General features: G+C 36.1%; 1 protein-coding gene across 4 annotated transcripts in view; it reads left to right on the plus strand.

Moving 5' to 3' along the window:
* The window catches only part of LOC149832923 (uncharacterized), an 81,694-nt gene extending 61,795 nt beyond the window's left edge, over positions 1–19,899 (plus strand). For 2 of the 4 annotated variants that reach the window (XM_090012642.1, XM_090012643.1), the window contains 2 exons: positions 3,654–3,782; positions 19,213–19,899. In XM_090012642.1, coding sequence (XP_089868768.1) covers positions 3,654–3,782; positions 19,213–19,482 — 399 coding nt within the window. In that variant the 3' untranslated portion in view covers positions 19,483–19,899. Of the gene's footprint in view, positions 1–3,653; positions 3,783–18,786; positions 19,177–19,212 lie in introns of those variants that run through there. The other 2 variants (XM_090012645.1, XM_090012644.1) reach the window with 2 other exon arrangements.
* The last annotated feature ends 525 nt before the right edge of the window (positions 19,900–20,424 follow it).

The raw sequence follows: 20,424 nt of genomic DNA on the forward strand, positions 1-20,424 counted from the left end.
AATTTGAGAGTATTTTTTGAGGGCACTAATAGGTTTTTCTTGATTTCTTCTTGAGTAAACATTTATATTTGTATCACTATCATTTGAGGGTGTTATATCAAGATAGGACACCTCACGTGTATCTTCTATGTTTTCAAGAAAATCATCTTGTATGTCATCGATAAGATCATGTAAGAATATATAATCAATTTCATTTGTTTCTTCTATTTTATCAAAACCGTTCTCTTCTTCTAGGATTGTTATATCTTTTGAAACATATAGTTTATCATTCTTAAAATCATAACATCTATACCCTTTTTTATTTTCACCATATCCCAAAAAAACACATTCAATTGCTTTTGGAGACAACTTATCTCTCTTATGTAATAGGACAAAACATTTGCAACTAAAAATACGAAGATGATTGAAATCGGGTGAAATTTTAAAGAGCTTTTCATAGGGAGAAGCATTTTTTAATTTAGAAGAAGGCATTCTATTGATTAGATAAGTGGAAGTTAGAACGACTTCGGCCCAAAACTTCTTTGGAATATTCCTAGAAACAAGTAATGTTCTAGCGGTTTCTATAATGTGCCTATGTTTCCTTTCCGCTAGGCCATTTTGTTGAGGAGTCCTAGGACGTGACTTTTGATGGAAAATTCCATTTTGGGTTAGATAGTTTTGAAATTCATGAGATAAGTATTCGCCACCGGAATCAGATCTTAAAATAGATATATCATTTTGGAATTGATTTTGAATATTTTTATGAAAATCTTTAAAGAAAGTGAATACTTCCGATTTATGACTAAGAAAGTAAATCCAAACATACCGAATAAAGTCATCAATAAAAGTAACATAATACGAATAACCCCCTTTAGACATAACCGGAGAAGGCCCCCAAACATCCGAATGCACCAATTCAAAAGGTCTTGATGAAAGAAAAGTTCTAGTTGGAAATGGAATAGACTTCATTTTTCCAAAAATGCAATCTTTGCAATTAATTTCTTTTTCCTTACAAAATTTGTTTCCAAAAGGAAAGAGATACATTTTGGAATAACTTGGATGACCAAGTCTTTTATGCCAAGTTTCCATGTTTTTTTCTTGGACATAAGAACAAAAATGATTTGAAGGGAGATCGAGATGGTCCATATAATAGAAGGTCTCCCTTTCTATGGCCTTGCCCAATCCGCTTCCCGGACCGGAGATCCTGCACAAAGCAACCATTAGATGAGAAAGATATTTTACATCCATGGTCGGCAATTTGAGAGACCGAAAAAAGGTTTAGATCTAGTTTGGGAACAACTCTTACTTTTGGAACACAAAAATTTTGAGAATCTTTAAAAGATCCAATACTTGAAATTTTTAAAAAGGTTCCATCGGCCGTAGAGACACAAAAGTCCTTTGAATTGGTGCAAACATCAATAAGTGCATTTTCATGGGGGGTCATATGAAAAGAGGCTTCGGAGTCAAGGATCCAAGAATACGTACCGGGTGATGATGTCGAATCAATAGCCGCACCCGATGTGGAGGAAGAAACTTTTAGAATTTGTTGGAGTGCCATAAATATTTGTCCAAGAGTTTCTTTGAGATCATTGTTCTTGCCTTCATCTTCTTTGGTGGTAGTTTCTTCAAGAGATGACACCTTAGGCTTGAAAGTTCCATTAAGCTTTGGGCAAGCGAGTTTAATGTGAACCGGCTCATAGCAATGATGACAAACAATCATTTTTCTTCTTCCATTGTAGTTTCCTTGTTTCTCAAAATGAGGAGGTTTATAAGTTCTAACATTGTTACCCGGTTTTGATACGACAAGTACTTCATCAACATGTTTATTCATGCCAAACCTTGTCTCCTCTTGAGTGATTTCGGCAATAACATCCTCAATAGGAGGAAAAATAGATCTATGGAGAAGTGAGGATCTCACTTGCTTAAATTCGGGACGAAGCCCAAAAAGGAATTGAAACAATCGTTCTTGTTCCATTTGTTTTTGTCTTAAATCAATATCTTCTATAGAAACCCATTTTGGCTCCAAAAGAGCCAATTCATCCCATAGTGGGTTTAGGGCACTATAATAGTCTTGAATGCTAGAATCACCTTGTTTGGTGGTTCTAATCTTTTCTTGCAAGAAATATGCTCTTGCAAGATCCTTTTAGGTATACATACCCTTCATAAAGGACCGAGCCTCATTGGCTCTACGAAATTTAGTTATGTTAGCACATACCTTAAGCTCAACATTGTTCATAAACCACGCAAGGATTTTTGCGTGATTGCTTTCTCAATCTTCCACTTCTTTTTGATGATTTTCAATGGCCTTGAGGCGAGCATCTCCTTCAAGAGCCTTTTCTTGACCTTTTTCGTCCTTTGTGAGCATAAGCTTAGGTTCCGGAACGGTCCCCATGACAAAACCTCAAAGTTTCTTACCTTTGAGGTTATTTTTCATTGCCGATGCCCACATCATATAATTCTTTCCATTGAGCTTGAAGGATAAGTCAATCTTTGCCTCCATGATGTTGCTAAGAAGTGAGAAGAGATCCACCAAATATGAAATACACAAACCACACCTTTCCTTCAAGAATCGAGTGGCTCTGATACCATGTAATGAGATATTGCGGAAATATAAAGAGTGCTTATAAGCACTTGCAACAATGAATAAAAGAGACAATATCACAAGTCCACTAAGGGACAACACAAGCACAAGCCTTTAAGAAGGCAACAATATAAAAAGCCTCTTATTGAGAAGAGAGAGATCTCTCAAGAATGAAAACTATACAAGGGTTCACCCCTATTTATACAATAGGGAGAGGAGAGAAAGGAAGGCCAAGGGCCTCAAAAGGAGATCCCAAAAGGGGGCTCCCATAGAGTCATTGGGATCCCCCAACGGTCACATTTGTGACCGTTGGGGGTTCCAACGACTCTATGGTTGGAGCCCCTTTTGGTCCTCAAAAAATACAAAAAACAAAAACAAAAAATAAAAAATAAAAAAGAAAGTTACATTTTATCAAAACTGGAAAATAGCTGTTTTCTAAAACAGCTATGTGAAATTACAAAAATACCCCTATCGGGTATTGATGTAATATATATTATATATATATATATATATATATATATATATATATATAATAGGTACATTTTAACAAAATGTACTGTTAAGAACAAAAGATAAAAAAACATGCATATTGTGTACAAAATTATGATAGACTCTGGATGGCTAAGATGTATACATGACAAATGATAAAATGTCCTCTGGATGGCTAAGATATATACGTGATAAATGACAAAATGTCCTCAAATCATATTCAAGGTCATAAAAGATGTAGGGGAGGTAATGCACTAACAAAAATAATGGATAACTGTATATAGTTGGACAGGTTGCTCGTTCGATGTAATGTGTTTTATGATTAACCATCTCTTATATCATTTGAAAGCCAACTTGTAACATTTTTAAACCTACACTTAAAAATGGTTAATATTGGTAAGATATTAATAAAAAAATGTTTACCTCTTCAGGTCAATCGGTTATGTTACAAATTCTTCTGATTATTTCTCTAAATATTTCATTGTAGGAGCTCTTCAAACTGGTATTATCGACCCATTTTGGGTACATGCATCATCATTTATTATGGGTAATTCATTTTAGGTCTACTCTACTGTTAATCTTAGGGAGGTGATTTTTTTTCCAGGCAATTATAAAAATGGAAGAAGATGGCGCTTTTTATTTGACAAACCTTGGAAGGCATGTTATCTCAGTTAACAACAAGGAGATAGCAAATGGTCACCGCCTATGTCTCGGGTCTGGTTCTGTGATCGAGGTATAAGTTGATACTCTTAAGTAGCTCCCATTTACTTGATATATTTTTTTTTACTTTAAATATTCTTGTGACCAAGCTTACTTTTTCATTTATAACATTTGAATAGAGAATAGTGGAACACTCCGACCTATGTCATAATGACATGCCTAAATGGCCTCGTGTCACAGATGACACACAGAATGAAGTCTGACACATTTTGGTGCATGACACACTAGTGACTGTAATGAAATGGTATTCAAAAGAGAAAAGCTCAAATGCCACTTATGGGCAAGAACACAAGTGCAACAAAGCACTCATAATAGGCACACAAAAGAGCACACTCACAATATAAAAAATAATATTTTATTAACTTGAAAATGCATCAAGAATAATGCATTGAAGAGAGAATGGGGAGATCCCATTATATATACAAGAGGGGCAAAACGCTAGCCGTTAGACTAGTCTAACAGCTAGTCTACTCTAGCTATTTTGAAGATACAAAAAGAAAAATAAAGAAATAAAAATACATTTATACTTAAAGAAATATGTATATACATACATACACAATATATGTATATACATATTATATGTATATATAATACAATATTTAACAGTCTATCAGACTTACGGTATCACTACCAAAAGTTTGCTTAAGAAAAAATAAAATCTAGGAGAAGAAAGAACCTTGGTGAAGAAATCTGCCAATTGGTGCTTTAAATTCACATAGGGTATAAAAATTGTCTTCTTCAAGAACTCTTCACGAATATAATGACAAACCATTTTTATATGTTTTGTTCTTTCATGAAATGTATGATTGCTTTCGATGTAGATCACACTCTTGTTGTCGCAACACAACTTAAATGGTTCCATCAAATGAACTCTGGTCCTCTAATAATTGTCTCCGCCACACGAACTCCAAAATGGTAGATGCCATAGCTTGATACTTTGCTTTGGTTGATGATAGAAACACCTTTTGTTGCTTTTTACACTTCTACAAAATTAAGGAATCACCTACAAAAATACAAAACCAGTGATTGAGCGACGATTATTTGGGTCACATCTCCTATCTAAATCAATATATGTTATTAAATTTAAAGTTTTGGTAGAGGATAAGAAAATCCCTTTGTTGATGAAATTTTTTATGTATTTCGCTATACGCAACACTGCACCCATTTAAACAAAAGGCGATGCATGTTGAAACTGACTTTGTATTAATTGCATGTGTTATATCAAGTCTGGTGATCAACAAGTATGCGAGAACTCCAGCTAACTGTTAATAAGGAGTAGGATTTTTCAATGGTTCTCCATTATCACTCCTCGTTTAGGCATTTATCATCTCTAGTCTCTGCCACTTTATCATCCGTTATTTCATACCTTATAAATATCCATGCAGCAAAAAACAACCTTAATACCTAAGAAATAGCACAAATAATCCAAGTCAGACATTTCAAAACTTTTTATAAGAATTAATTTAATATCCCTTGTCTTCTCCAATAATGATCATGTCATCCACATGCAATAACAAAATAACATTACCTAAATTGGAGTTCTTAACAAACAAGGCAATGTCATTAAAACATGATTTAAATCCAAGCTTTATCATCAAGTCGCTAAATTTATCATACCTTGCTTTTGGTGCTTGTTTCAAACCATACAATGCCTTATGCAAGTGAAAACTCTTACTCTTAGAGACATTAAAATCTGGTGGAACCTCCATGTGAACCTTCTCATTTAAATTACCATTTGGTAATGCATTTTTAACATCTATTTGGTAAATAGGCCAATTTTTAATTGATACTATGCCTTCTAAGGTTCGAACAACTGTCATACGAGCTACGGAGGAAAAGGTTTCCTTATAATCTACCTCACTCTTGAGAAAATCTCTTAGCTACCAACATAGCTTTATATCTCTATAGGGTTCTATCACTCTTAGTTTTTACTTTGTATACCTACGTACATCCTATATTTTTTTCGCTTGGAGGTAAGTCTTGGATTTCTCATGTCTTGGCCTTTTCTAGGGCTTTTAATTTAGTTATCGTGACCTCTATCTATTCCGAGTATTCTTTATATTGAGTGTATTTGTTGGGTTCAATGTAGGGGTGAATCAAGGCAAAACAAGCTTTGTATTTGGGTGAAAAGGATTCATAGGAAACAAAATTTTTAGGTGGTTTGTGTTAAAAATAAAATTATATTCAAATACTTGATAAGGGTATTTCTGCCTTTTATTATACAGTACAGTCCACTAGGGACTGAAATGTAATTTAGCATTGTAATAAATAACCTGCCCAACAACCATATTATGATTGTTGAGAGGCAGTTCAACTAGACGTTGGATTGCCACCCAACAGTCATAATAATGACTGTTGGAAGGCAGTCCAAAGAGCTGGACTGCCTCCCATGTGCTGGTAGAGCCTCACTCGTTATTCCTCAATGCTCTTAGAAGCATTTGAGGGTTTTCTCTCAAGGTTTTTTCCCCATCTTATAGGCTTGTATGCCTCTTGTGTTGTTTGATATTTTTATCTCTTTTGAGATTGTATTTGGTCCATTAGTGGCCAACCTTAAGTGAGTTTATTAAAGCCCTTTGTTGGCATTGTGTTTGTTTCACTATTGTTTCATTGTACCTTGTTTCATTACATATATCAGAGCTAGGCTCTTGAAAGAAGGAGAATCTCGTGAAGGAAGTGTTCTTCGATCATTGATCATTTCCTATCTCCTCTATTCTAAACTCAAGTATTCATTATGGGAGAAAGAGAGTCCACCACCGTCATTACCTACAAACTCAATGAAAACAACTACTTGATGTGGGCGACGACTATGGAGAATCATATCAAAGGAAAAAAATTATGGGGTTTTGTTAGTGGTTCTACTAGTGAACCACGACTCAAATTGACTAGAAGAGAAGGGAATCAAGTCAAAGCCTTGTCCGAAGAAGAAAAAGAAAAAGCCTTGGAAGAATGCCAAAATAAATTGGAAGATTGGGGGACAAGCAATGCACAAATACTCTCATGGTTTATGAATACCATGGAGTTTAAGATCGCCACCAATATCATCAAATTCAAGAAGGCATGTGACGCATGGTGCTTTCTAAGAAGTACCTTTATCCAAAAGGATATGGCTAGACTTTATTATCTCCAAGACAAGGTACACAATTTAAAACAAGGAGATAAAAGTGTAAGAGATTTTTACGGTATTTTATCTCCTATTTGGGATGAATTAGCCATGTTGGAACCAAAATGGTAAGGTTCGGCTATTGATATGATAAGGACCCAAATCGAAAGAAAAAATCTTTTCTCCTTTCTTTATGGTCTTCGACCAGAATTTGAGCAAGTAAGATCTTCCTTACTTCATAGGACCACTTCTCCTTCCATAAGTGAGGCCCTTACTCAAATTTGTCAAGAAGAGACAAGACTTGGAATGCACAAGTCTAATGATGAGGTCCTTGCCATGGCAAGATTCAGAAATTTTGTGAAAACATATAAACCACCTCACTTTGAGAAGAAGTTCAATGGAGAAGGACACAATGGAGGAGGATACAAAGGAAAAATTATTTGTCATCATTGTAAGGAACCCAGACATATAAGATCGGAATGTCCCAAATTTAAAAAGGTGGCCGCCTTAAGTGAAGAACCTCAAGAATCAAGAAAAGGGGGCAATTCAATGAATTAAATCTTGCTCAAATAGCAGAAGCCGTCTCACAACTTCTTAAGGCTACACCTTCTACATTCGGGGCTGTCATCTCTTCCTCGTCTCCTCTAGGTAAGACCTCTTGGATTCTAGATTCGGGTGCTTCTTTCCACATGACTCATAATGAGCCTCTATTATCCGATTGCACTAAATCATATTTCTCATGTGTGTCAACTGCCGATGGTACCTCTTTAAAAGTCAAAAGCTTAGGAAACCTTGATGATATTTCAAAAAAAAATATTTTTTTCAAAAGTGAGTCATTCCCAAACTGAATTTAAATCTTTTTTTGGTCTCTCAAATTGCTGACTATGGTTGTAAAGTATTCTTCTCATCTAAGGCGTGTTGGGTGCAGGATCTTCAGTCAAGGAAGCTGATTGGGCAAGGCCATAGACGAGGAGACCTTTACTACATGGTTTCCTGTGTTTACCAAAATACTCGTTTTGTAATCATGTCAAAGAAATTAATATAGATCTTTGGCATAAAAGATTAAGACACCCAAGTATATCCAAATTATCTCTTTTTTCATTTTTGGATTTTTTTTTAAGATAAAATTTTTGTATGTGAAGATTGTATACTTGGAAAAATGCTCTGATACCATGTAATGAAACAAGGTACAATGAAACAATAGTGAAACACACACAATGCCAAAAAAGGGCTTTAATAAACTCACTTAAGGTTGGTCACTAATGGACCAAATACAATCTCAAAAGAGATAAAAATATCAAACAGCACAAGAGGCATACAAGCCTATAAGATGGAGAAAAAAACTCTAAAGAAAACCCTCAAATGCTTCTAAGAGCATTGAGGAATACAAATCCTTCTTACGGAACTACATGGTATGTTTTTTAGCCATTCATTCCTATCATGAACCATCCAACTATAACGAGGCAAAAAATATAAACGAATGGGTTGAAGCCATGAAAATTGAATTAGATGCATTACACAAGGCTCACTTGGGCAATTCAACCTCTTCTTATCGAAAAGAAAACAATAGGGTGTAAATGAGTGTTTAAAATTAAAACAAAAAGTGACAGGTCTCTTGAGAGATATAAAGCAAGACTTGTTGCAAAAGGATATTCTCAAGAATACAATATAGATTATGAAGAGACTTTTGCCCCAGTAGCTCGTATGACTACAGTTAGAACTCTGTTATAGCATCCATTCGAAAATGGCCGATATATCAGTTAGATGCTAAAAATGCATTCTTGAATGAAAACTTAAATGAAGAAGTATACATGGATCCTCTCCCTGATCTGTCTATTGAAAAAGGCATGGTCCTTCGTCTTCAAAAAGCCCTATATGGGCTTAAACAAGCTCCTAAGGCATGGTATGATCGGTTTAGTGGTACGATATTAAAACTTGGATTTAAATCTTGTTACACTGACACTGTTCTTTTTGTGAGATCTGTAGGTGCCTCATTGATTATTCTTCTTTTGTATGTTGATGATATGATCATCACAGGGAATGATAAAAAATAAATTGAAGATATTAAAATTTTGCTTAAAAATCCTTTGATATGACTGATCTTGGTTTTTTGAGATACTTTTTAGGAATTGAAGTAGCCTACTCACCAAGAGGATACATTTTATCTCAAATCAAGTTTGCAGCTGATATTGTTGAGCGTTCAAGAATCACTGACACAAAATATGTTGATACTCCTGAAGTAATAAATGCGAAAATGCGAGCTGAAGATGGAGTATTATTAAATGATCCAACCTCTTATCGACAACTTATTGGATCGTTGATGTACCTGTCCCTTATAAGGCCAAATATTGCGCATGCCGTACATTCTGCAAGTCAATTTCAACATGCGCCCACAGTCGTCAACATGAGTGCAGTATTAAGAATAGTTCGATACATCAAGAAAACTATATCTAAAGGACTATTCTTATCCTCTTTCTCATCCTTAAGTCTTATTTCTTACACTGATTCTGACTGGGGAGGAGATCACAATAACCGTCACTCAACTACTGGTTTTTGTGTGTTTTTAGATGATTCTCTAATTTCTTGGCGATGTAAAAAACAACAGAAAGTTTCTTTATCCTCTATGGAAGTCGAGTACAGGGCAATGGCTACCACAACCACTGAAGTGTGTAATGAAATATGCGGAAAAGAAATGTATGTCCTACAATGGACATTCACACATAGAAATCAAAGAACAAGTCCAAAGGAGGACATACACAAAAGCCAATAATGGCTAGAAAGCATAAAATCTTATAAATGCACTAAAGGGCTTGAAGAAGCCACACATTACAAAGGGGGAGACCCCACTTATTTATAGGCAAGAGAGGAGTGAGAGAGGGTTTAGAGAAAAGAGAGAAAAGGCACCATTGGGAGACCCAACAAGGTGTCGTTGGGCTCCCAACGGTCACAATTGTGACCATTGGGGGCCCAACGACTCCTTGTTGGGCCCCCCAATGAAGGTGCATTTAATGCACAAAAAAGAAAAAGAAAAAATAAGGAAAAAGGAGAAAAAGAAAAAAGAAAAGAAAAAGTAAAAAAAGGAAAAAGACTATACTGCCCCTATTGGGCGATTTTACAGAAATACCCCTTATCGGGTATGGGTGAATATATTTATATATATATTTATATATATATATATATATAAATATATTGATTACATGTATATTTTAACACCCCCCCTCAAGCTTTACGGGGATACAACCGAAAGCTTGTTGAGAAGAAACATGAAACGAGGAGTAGCAAGAGCTTTAGTGAAGAAGTCCGCCAACTGGTACTCGGATGTGACGTAGGGCAGTGCTATGGTTCCTTTTAAGTATTCATCTCGAACATAGTGGCAATCAATCTCTATGTGTTTAGTCCGCTCATGGAAGGTGTGATTGCTTGCAATGTAAATGGCGCTTTTGTTATCACAACACATCTTCGAAGGAGTGGAGATGATTACGCCCATATCATTGAGGAGACTTCTAAGCCATACAAGCTCCATGGTTGTAGTAGCCATTGCACGATATTCCGCTTCAGTTGAGGATAATGACACCTTTTGCTGCTTCTTGCATCTCCAAGAGATCATAGAGTCACCTAGGAAAACACAAAAACCTGTAGTTGAGACTCTATCATTAGGGTTTCCTCCCCAATCAGCATCAGTATAAGCAATTAAATCAAGAGATGATGAAGAGGAAAGAAAAACTCCCTTAGTTATGGTGTTTTTAATGTATCTGACTATTCTTAAGACTGCACTCATGTGCACAGATGTAGGTGCATGTTGAAACTGACTGACTGAGTGAACTGCATGAGCTATGTCTGGCCGAGAGATGGATAAGTAGGTCAGGGCCCCAACAAGTTGCCGGTAGGGAGTAGGATTCTCGAGTAGTGTTCCATCTTCCAACCTTAACTTTGCATTGATGACCTTAGGGGTGTCTGCCTTCTTATCATCGAAAATTCCAGATTTGGAACAAATGTCAGCAGCAAGTTTTATCTGAGAGAGAATATACCCTCGGGGAGAGTAGGCAACTTCAATACCTAAAAAATATCTTAAGAAACCAAGGTCAGACATATCAAAATTTTCTTTTAAAACTTTCTTAATATCATGGATTCCTTGTTCATCACTTCCAGTGATGATCATATCATCAACATATAGTAGTAGAATCACTACTGAAGATCCTGCACTTTTCACAAACAACGCAGTGTCAGTATAACATGAACGAAAATTCAAACTAGTCATTACACTGCTAAATCTGTCATGCCAAGCTTTCGGAGCTTGTTTTAACCCATATAGTGCCTTTTTTAGTTTAAAAATTTTGTTTTCACCAATAGATACTCCCGGTGGAGGATCCATATAGACCTCTTCACTTAATTCGCCATTAAGAAATGCGTTCTTAACATCCAATTGATAGATAGGCCATTTTTTAACGGATGCAACTGCAATAAGAGTCCTAACACTAGTCATTCTAGCTACGGGAGCGAAGGTTTCTTCATAATCTATTCCGTACTCTTGAGCATACCCTTTGGCTACCAACCTAGCTTTATAACGTTCTAATGACCCATCACTTTTAGTTTTAATTTTGAAGACCCATCTACATCCAATAGACTTCTTTCCAGTGGGTAATGAAGTTATTTCCCAAGTTTTAGCCTTTTCAAGGGCACTAAGTTCTAGTTTCATGGCTTCAACCCATTGAGGAATGTTTTTGGCTTCATTATAGTGTGATGGTTCATGATAAGAGTGTAATGCAATTAGGCATGCCCTATATTTAGGTGTTAGGGACTCATAGGAAACAAACCTATTTGGTGGATTGGAGATCCGGCTAGATCTCCTTAAAGAGGTTTCTTCTATGTTGGAACTTTGAGAATATTTTTCTAACGCACTAATGGGAGTTTCTTGACCACGCCTAGCATAGGTTTGAATTGACCTATTTTCAACATCATTACTTCCATTTTCAACATTACTAAGAGGAGTATCCTCTAAATCATTAGAAACATCCTCAATGTGGGGAGTCACATCTTCTTGAGAGAGAAGATCAAATAAGAAAGCATATTCGCTTTCATCAATATCTTTATTTTTCTCAAAACCGTTCTCATTTTCTAAAAAGGTAACATCTTTGGATACATATAGTTTGTTGCTTTTGGGATCGAAGCACCTAAAACCCTTTTGATTTTCTCCGTATCCTAAGAACACACATTCGATAGCTTTGGGAGATAACTTATCTCTTTTATGTGTAAGGACAAAACACTTACACCAAAAAATTCTTAATCTATTAAAATCGGGTGTTCTTTCAAAAAGTTTTTCATATGGAGATATATTTTGTAGAGATGAGGATATCATCCTATTTATCAAATAAGTAGAGGTTAAGGCGGCTTCGGCCCAATAGCATTTTGGAATTTCTTTGGAAATGAGAAGAGTCCTAGAGGTTTCCAAGATATGTCTATGCTTTCTTTCGGCTAGACCGTTTTGTTGGGGAGTCCTAGGACATGACCTTTGATGACAAATTCCATTGGTTTCCAAATATTCTTGAAATTCATTTGATAGATATTCTCCACCGGAATCGGATCGAAGAATGGAGATATTAGTTGAAAATTGATTTTTGACAATCATATGAAATTTTTTAAAAAAGTTAAAAACTTCGGATTTTAGATTGAGAAAATATATCCACACATATCGAGTGAAATCATCAATGAAAGTAACATAATATGAGTATCCTCCTTTTGATATGACCGGAGAAGGACCCCAAACATCCGAATGAACTAGTTCAAAGGGTCTTTTTGACACAAATGTTCTCTTTGGAAAGGGAGTGGATTTCATTTTTCCAAAAATACAACTCTTACAAACAAAATGTTTCTCATTACAAAATTTCTTTCCAAAAGGAAAGGAGTACATTTTTGAGAAGCTTGGATGTCCAAGTCTTTGATGCCAAGTTTCTATATTTTTATCTTGGACATGATTACAAAATGAGTTAGTAGGAAGTTTCAAATTGGTCATGTAGTAGAGATCTCCCCTCCTATGGCCTTGCCCAATCCGCTTCCCGGACTGGAGATCCTGTATAGAGCAATCTTGGGTTGAGAAGGAGATTTCACATCCATGATCACATATTTGAGAGACAGATAAAAGATTTAAATTAAGTTGAGGTACTACTCTTACATTTGGCACAAAAAAATCTTTTGAAAAATCTAAGGTTCCAAAACTTTTAACTTGTAAAGAGGTACCATCGGCGGTGGAAACATAGGAATTTTTGGAGTTGCTACATACATTGGATAGTCCATTTTCAATAGGGGTCATATGAAAAGATGCTCCAGAGTCAAGAATCCAAGAAGGCATACCTGGAGGAGAAGAAGAGGCAATGGCGGCTCCCGAAGTTGATGGTGACTTGAGTAGGATTTGAAGTGCTTCGGATAGTTGAGCAAGGGAGAAGGACTCTTTCCCTTTCATTGGCTCCTCCTTCTTTTGCGGGATTTCTTCAATAATAGCAACTTTACCTTTTGGAGGTTCATTTATCTTTGGACAATTAGGTCTTATATGACCCGGTTCTTGGCAATGATGGCAAATGGCTTTCCTATAATTGCCATTATAGTTATTTTGCCTCCCAAAGTGTGGAGGCTTGTAGGTTTTCATATGATTGCCGGGTTTAGTCACGGCAAGAACTTCATCTCCTCCTTTAATCATACCAAGACGTGTTTCCTCTTGGCATATTTCGGCTATTGCATCTTCCAAAGGAAGTGGTTTGGATCTATGAAGGAGGGAGGACCTCACTTGTTCATATTCGGGCCTAAGCCCATGTAAAAATTGGAAAAAGTGTTCTTTCTCCATTTGTTCTCTTCGCATTTCCACATCTTCACTTGATACCCATTTAGGTTCAAGAAGAGATAACTCATCCCACAAAGGGCCAAGAGTGCTATAGTAATCTCTTACACTCATTTCACCTTGCTTAATGGTACGAATTTTCTCTTGGATAAAGAATTGACGAGCAAGGTCTTTTTGGGTATACATACCTTTCATAAAGAACCATGCTTCATTTGCTAGGCGGAATTTAGCAATGTTGGCGCAAATCTTTAGCTCCACGTTGTTCATGAACCATGCAAGAATTTTTGCATGCTTACTTTCCCAATCTTCAACCTTGGATTGGTGATCTTCAATAGCCTTCATGCGAGCATTTCCTTCTAGGGCTTTTTCTTGATCACCATCTATTTTCGTAAGTTGAAGTTGAGGTTCCCTAATGGTGCCCATAACGTATCCCCAAAGCTTTTTACCTTTGAGGTTGTTCTCCATGGCGGCGGCCCACATCATGTAGTTAGTACCATTGAGCTTGAAGGAGAGATCAATCTTTTGTTCTCCTTCCATTATATAATCAACAATGAAGGACAAGCAAAGAGAGATAGAACAAGACAACTAGCAATATGAATCAAGAGCACAACCAAGGCTCTGATACCATGTAATGAAATATGCGGAAAAGAAATGTATGTCCTACAATGGACATTCACACATAGAAATCAAAGAACAAGTCCAAAAGAGGACATACACAAAAGCCAATAATGGCTAGAAAGCATAAAATCTTATAAATGCACTAAAGGGCTTGAAGAAGCCACACATTACAAAGGGGGAGACCCCACTTATTTATAGGCAAGAGAGGAGTGAGAGAGGGTTTAGAGAAAAGAGAGAAAAGGCACCATTGGGAGACCCAACAAGGTGTCGTTGGGCTCCCAACGGTCACAATTGTGACCGTTGGGGGCCCAACAACTCCTTGTTGGGGCCCCCAATGAAGGTGCATTTAATGCACAAAAAAGAAAAAGAAAAAATAAGGAAAAAGGAGAAAAAGGAAAAAGAAAAGAAAAAGGAAAAAAAAAGGAAAAAGACTATACTGCCCCTATTGGGCGATTTTACAGAAATACCCCTTATCGGGTATGGGTGAATATATTTATATATATATTTATATATATATATAAATATATTGATTACATGTATATTTTAACAAAGTGTGGATGAGAACACTACTTTCCGATATAGTTGTTGATGTCTCAGAACCTTCAAAGCTATGCTGTGATAATAAAATTTCCATCTATATAGCCAACAATCACACATTTCACGAGCAAACAAAACACATTATGATGGATTGTCACTATGTTCGCGAAGAATATTTGAAGGGGACTATTACATTGCCATATGTCCAGTCTTTATTTTAGATTGCAGACTTCTTCACCAAAGCTCTTCCACTGCCTCAATTTTTGTATCTTCTTAGCAAACTTTTGGTGATTTCTCTACAAGTTTGAGGAGTGTTAAAAATAAAATTGTATTCAAATACCCGATAAGAATATTTTTGTCTTTTATCATATAGTACAATCCACTAGAGACTGAAATGTAATTTAGCATTATAATAAATAACTTGCCCAACAGCCATATTATGACTGTTAGGCACAATAGTCATAGGGCACAACAGTCAAAATATGATTGTTGGGAGGCAGTCCAACTAGATGTTGGACTGTCACCCAACAATCATAATAATGACTGTTGGAAAGCAGTCCAAAGAGCTGGACTGCCCCCATGTGCTGGAGTGAGGCTCCCTTGTTATTCCTCAATGCTCTTAGAAGCATTTGAGGGTTTTCTCTAGAGTTTTTTTCCCCATCTTATCGGTTGTATGCCTCTTGTGTTTGATATTTTTATCTCTTTTGAGATTGTATTTGGTCTATTAGTGACCAACCTTAAGTGAGTTTATTAAAGCCCTTTGTTGTCATTGTGTTTGTTTCACTATTGTTTCATTGTATCTTGTTTCATTACAGTTTGGTGATCCTAGAAGAGTGTCTAACACTATTACCTTCTCTAGATTTGTTGTTCATATATTTTTCCAAGGCACATAGAGGTTTTTCAGGACCACATCTAGTATATTACAAGCATCTTGAGATTCAACACCAACCTCGTCATTATTGATATTTTTAATAATAAAATCATCAACATATCAATATCTATACATTCATCACAAACATTAGGATCAATATTTTTAGACGAGATAAAAAAGAAAATGCTTAGTTTATGTCTTAAGCTTTTCCAAATCGTAATAATGTTTTTCAATGAAAGTGACATTTCTAGACTTAATTTATCAGTTTTGGGATCAAAACATCTAGGGAGAGTTTGATTTTCAGCATAGCCTAAGAAAACACATGTTTTAACTTTTGGGGAGAGTTTGTCACCTTTGTAATATAAAACAAGACATTTACAACTAAATGTTCTAAGTCTATGGCTATGTCACACAGACTCTTCTAACAGGGCACCGCACCCGTGTCGCACCCGCACCCGTGTCGCACCCGCACCCAGGCGGGTGTGACACTTAGACACAAATTCTTTTGTGTTAGGTGAAGTCAACCACACTGAGGTCCATTTCTATCCAAAAGTAGATTCAGTTAACCCTAATCAAGTCCATTTTTATCTATATTGTATATATAAATACATAAATGCACACAAATACACGTAGTGTTAACTTAAAACTGTTATATATATATATATATATATATATATATATATATATATATATATATATACACACACACACACTCGCACCCAAGTTTTTTTAAAGTGCCGCATCCACACCCGCACCCGCACCTTTGTGACATAGGTCTATGGTAATCTAGGGTTATTTTGAAAAGCTTTTCAATAGGTGAAATATTTTTTAGAGAAGTTGAGGGCATTCTATTAATGTGATAAACAACGACCAATGTGTCTTCGATAAAAAAAAATTGTACATTGTTTGACATGAGTAATGCCCTTTTGGTTTCAATAATATGTCTATGTTTTCGTTCTGCAAATCCATTTTCTTGAGGCATGTGTGTGCAAAATCTTTGGTTAGTAATCCCATTTGAGTCCAATTTTTTTTTAAATTCATTTGATAAAAAATTCTCCCCTTGAATCTGAGCGAAGATACAGATGTTGTTTTCGAACATATTCTTTACAAGGTTATAAAGGTGTTAAAAACATCTGATTTATGCCTATGAAAGTAAATTCAAGTATATCTATGTAACATAATAAGCATATCCAACCTTAAATACTACTGACGCCACACCTCAAACATACGAATGTATCAATTCAAGATATTTAAAAGACAAGGTCTTTTGCCCAAAAGGTAAATATTTTATTTTTCCAAGAATGCAATCAATACAATAGAAATCAACATTACAAAAAAATTTCAAACTAGGAAAGTGAGGAAGCTTTGACACACTTGGATGTCCTAAACATTTGTGCCACAAATTTACATCAAAATTTTGGGCATTACAACAAAATACATTCTTTGGTAAATGAAGAAAATCCATGATGTAGAGGCCTCCTTTTCTATGACCTTCCCCAATTAGCGTCTCTGACTGGCGATCCTGCACTTAACAACCATGTGATGAGAATGTGACCTTACAATCACAATCATGGTCACTTATTTGTAAAACGAAAAGTAAGTTTAGGTTTAATTTTGAAATAAATCTGACATTAAACACTTGAAAACCATGGGTATTTTCAAAAAATTTTATCCCTTTGATACTAAGGCTTGTCCCATTGGCAATTGAAATAAAAAAGCTCTTGAATCACTATGATATTGATAAAGAAAAACAATATTTAGAGTCATAAAATATCAGAATCTAAAAGCCAAGAAAACATACCCAGAGGTGATGAGGAAGAAATAGCTGCCTCGGTAAGACAAGATGATCCTTTAAGTAATGGTTGGAGAGTTTCCACAAGTTGTTGAAGAGACATGTTCCCAATAGACATATTTGTTCCACTCACTTCTCACCTGAGACTCTGAGATGTTCCACCCATAGCCACTTTCTCTACTTTTTTCTTTAATTTGGGACAATAAGGTTAATGTGCCTCGGTTCCTGACAATGATGACACAATCTTCTTCTTGACTTCATACTGGTTGCCTTGCTTGAAGAAGTGAAGGGGTTTGTAGGTTTTGGTGTTGGAGCCCTTCATAGATACTGCTAGAACAGAATCTCTTCCACTCTTGGAAGATCCAAAATTCTTTAATCTATTTTTTTTCATGGTTAACTCCTCCAATGGCTCACTAATGGATGAAATGCTCTCTCTATGTAATAAAGATGCCTTCACTTGATCAAATTCTGATTGAAGGCCGTTAATAAATTAGATAACATTGCTCTGCTTTAATTTGCTTTTAACAAAATTCTATATCAAGTAAGCAATGCCATTGAGGCTCCAACATTGAAAATTCATCCTAAAGTTGGGAGAAGGCATCATAGTATTCCCTTATGGTCATCTCCTCTTGTTCCATGATTTGACCCTTGTTTTGAAGATGACATTTGTGGGCAATATCTCTCAAGGAGAACATCCTTTTGAAAAAATCCCATGCTTGTTTGGCATAATCAAATTGTGCACCTAATAAATTTTTTCTTTATTGATGTAAAATTTCTCAGTGATCATCACTAACTCTGTTACTAGTTCTAGTTAGTTTTCATCATTTGCTAATATTGACATTCATTCCCCCCCCCCCCCCCCCCCCCCCCCATTTTCTTTACTGAAAACACCTTGTGTTGATTGCTTTCTGCCTTGTTTTGGCTGTTTTGTTTATGAGTATATTTCAAGTTAAAAAATTTTTTGTCATTGTTTTTGTTTATGGTATAGCATTAGTTGTCTCCTTATTCTTTCGAATCCTTTAGAGCATTGAAAGGATTGTGAGAGTATTTGGTTATGGAATCTCACATGCCCCTGTATTAATATCGGTCAGTAACAGTAATGAAATTTATGCATGTACGTTAGCCTTTAGACTGATCAATATGAACATAGATAAACGCTGTTAGATCTGTATGATTCAAATGGATCAATGATACATATAAACAGAACTTGGCTATGATTACAATTTATGTATCATACCTCTTGACAATATATGACCAATGATATTTGCAGATCAGGGGCTTGTGGTTCATTTTCGAGACAAATCCAAAGCTTGTGAAGCAGTACATAGCTAACATTATGGAAAAGAAGGTCCAAAACCAATGTACGGATGACAATATAAATCAATCAGTTTGATTTCACATTACTATGTGCCGTATTGTTGTTCAAGGGGGTGAAATTGTATCTACCACTCTTGCACCACCTCTTGGAGGCAGTATTGTGTGGTTGCCATGTTACAGCTTTAGGTGTATCAAATGAATTCTGACTGTTTATATTCTTTCTGTGTGTGTGTGTGCGGCCCGGTGTCTTTACAGACAGAGAGCAGTATAAGCTCCAATCGATTTCCTGATTCTGTAGGCCAGGCGATTGTGAATTGTGATGAATGCATCCTTGCTATTTAGAATATGTTCTAACTAGTAAATTGCACTATGCTTTCAGAAGGATATGGCCTCTCCTACCTATTGGAAAAGCGGGCCCACCTGGACTATCTTGCAAGCCAGAGGAAACGGACTCAAGCTACTCTTTCTCTTTAAATCGAGTCCTAGATGGTGTCAAGCAGTGTCTGACATTTTAAACTTTGGTGACGGACAATGGTTCGTGGAGGTTAGAGCTGCACACAAGCCGAACTTGAACAGAGCCTGGATTGTTCGAGCTTGGCTTGTTGAAAAAGAAAATGTCCAAGCTTGGCTCGAGCTTGAGCTGGGCTAGCTCAGGCATTTAAACTAAGTGCAAAGAAAAGGGAAAAGCAAAGGTGGGAGCGGCAGGATTTGAACCTGCTACCTCCCTTACAAAAGCACAATTTGACTTTTGAATAATTTTGTAACAAGACTTGTATATAAACAACTGTCACGAACGAGCACGATGGCTGTTGATGAAGCTCAGTTCATTTACACAAACAGGCCTGAGGCTCGAGCTTGGCTCATTTATCTGAACAGATTTGTCCTAGCTCGGCTCATTGTGCAACCCTATTGGAGGATGGACTTCTAGTTGAGCAGTCAGTGTACATTATGTTAACCATTGAAATTTTGTCCATGTGGGTGATCTTCAATGATGTATTAGATACACCTTGATACGCATAGCATCCATTATTTGATACATGGTTGAATTATCAGAAGATTGATGCTTCTTAACCGATGCGATAATCGTATAATGTTCTATTCAGGTACTGTATGAATGCTTGGACAGTTGTTTCTAACATAGCAAGGATAGGGATAAAGGGGAGCCATACTTTTAAACCTAGGCAGTCGTGTGTTAGTGCCTTGCACATGGTATGCTAAAAGGGAAAAAGAGAAAATAAATGAAACATCAATTGAACGTACAGTGAAAGGTCAAGACTATTTTTTTCCTAAAGGTCATAACTTCATCCTCAGAGATAAAAGACAAATGAAGCTTTTGAGGATGCCCGTTTGTTTCACAGGAATTTCTATGAAAGGGAAAGACCTTTCATGGGAAGAGGCATTAATTTCTAAAAAAAATCCTGCCAGCTCAGCCTTCTCACGAGGCATGAATGGATTCACCCATAAAAAGTGGTAGGTGGTAAGAAAAAACTAAAAGTCATTTGTGATACTTTTCCATCATGATGATGTGATGTTTGTTTCATTGTAAGAGAAAAATAAAGGATTGCCAGCTCAGCACTTTCTCATAAAATTT

This window comes from Nuphar pumila, chromosome 7 (genome assembly GCF_984573655.1).
Source record: "Nuphar pumila chromosome 7, dmNupPumi1.hap1.1, whole genome shotgun sequence".
NCBI classification, from domain to species: Eukaryota; Viridiplantae; Streptophyta; class Magnoliopsida; order Nymphaeales; family Nymphaeaceae; genus Nuphar; species Nuphar pumila.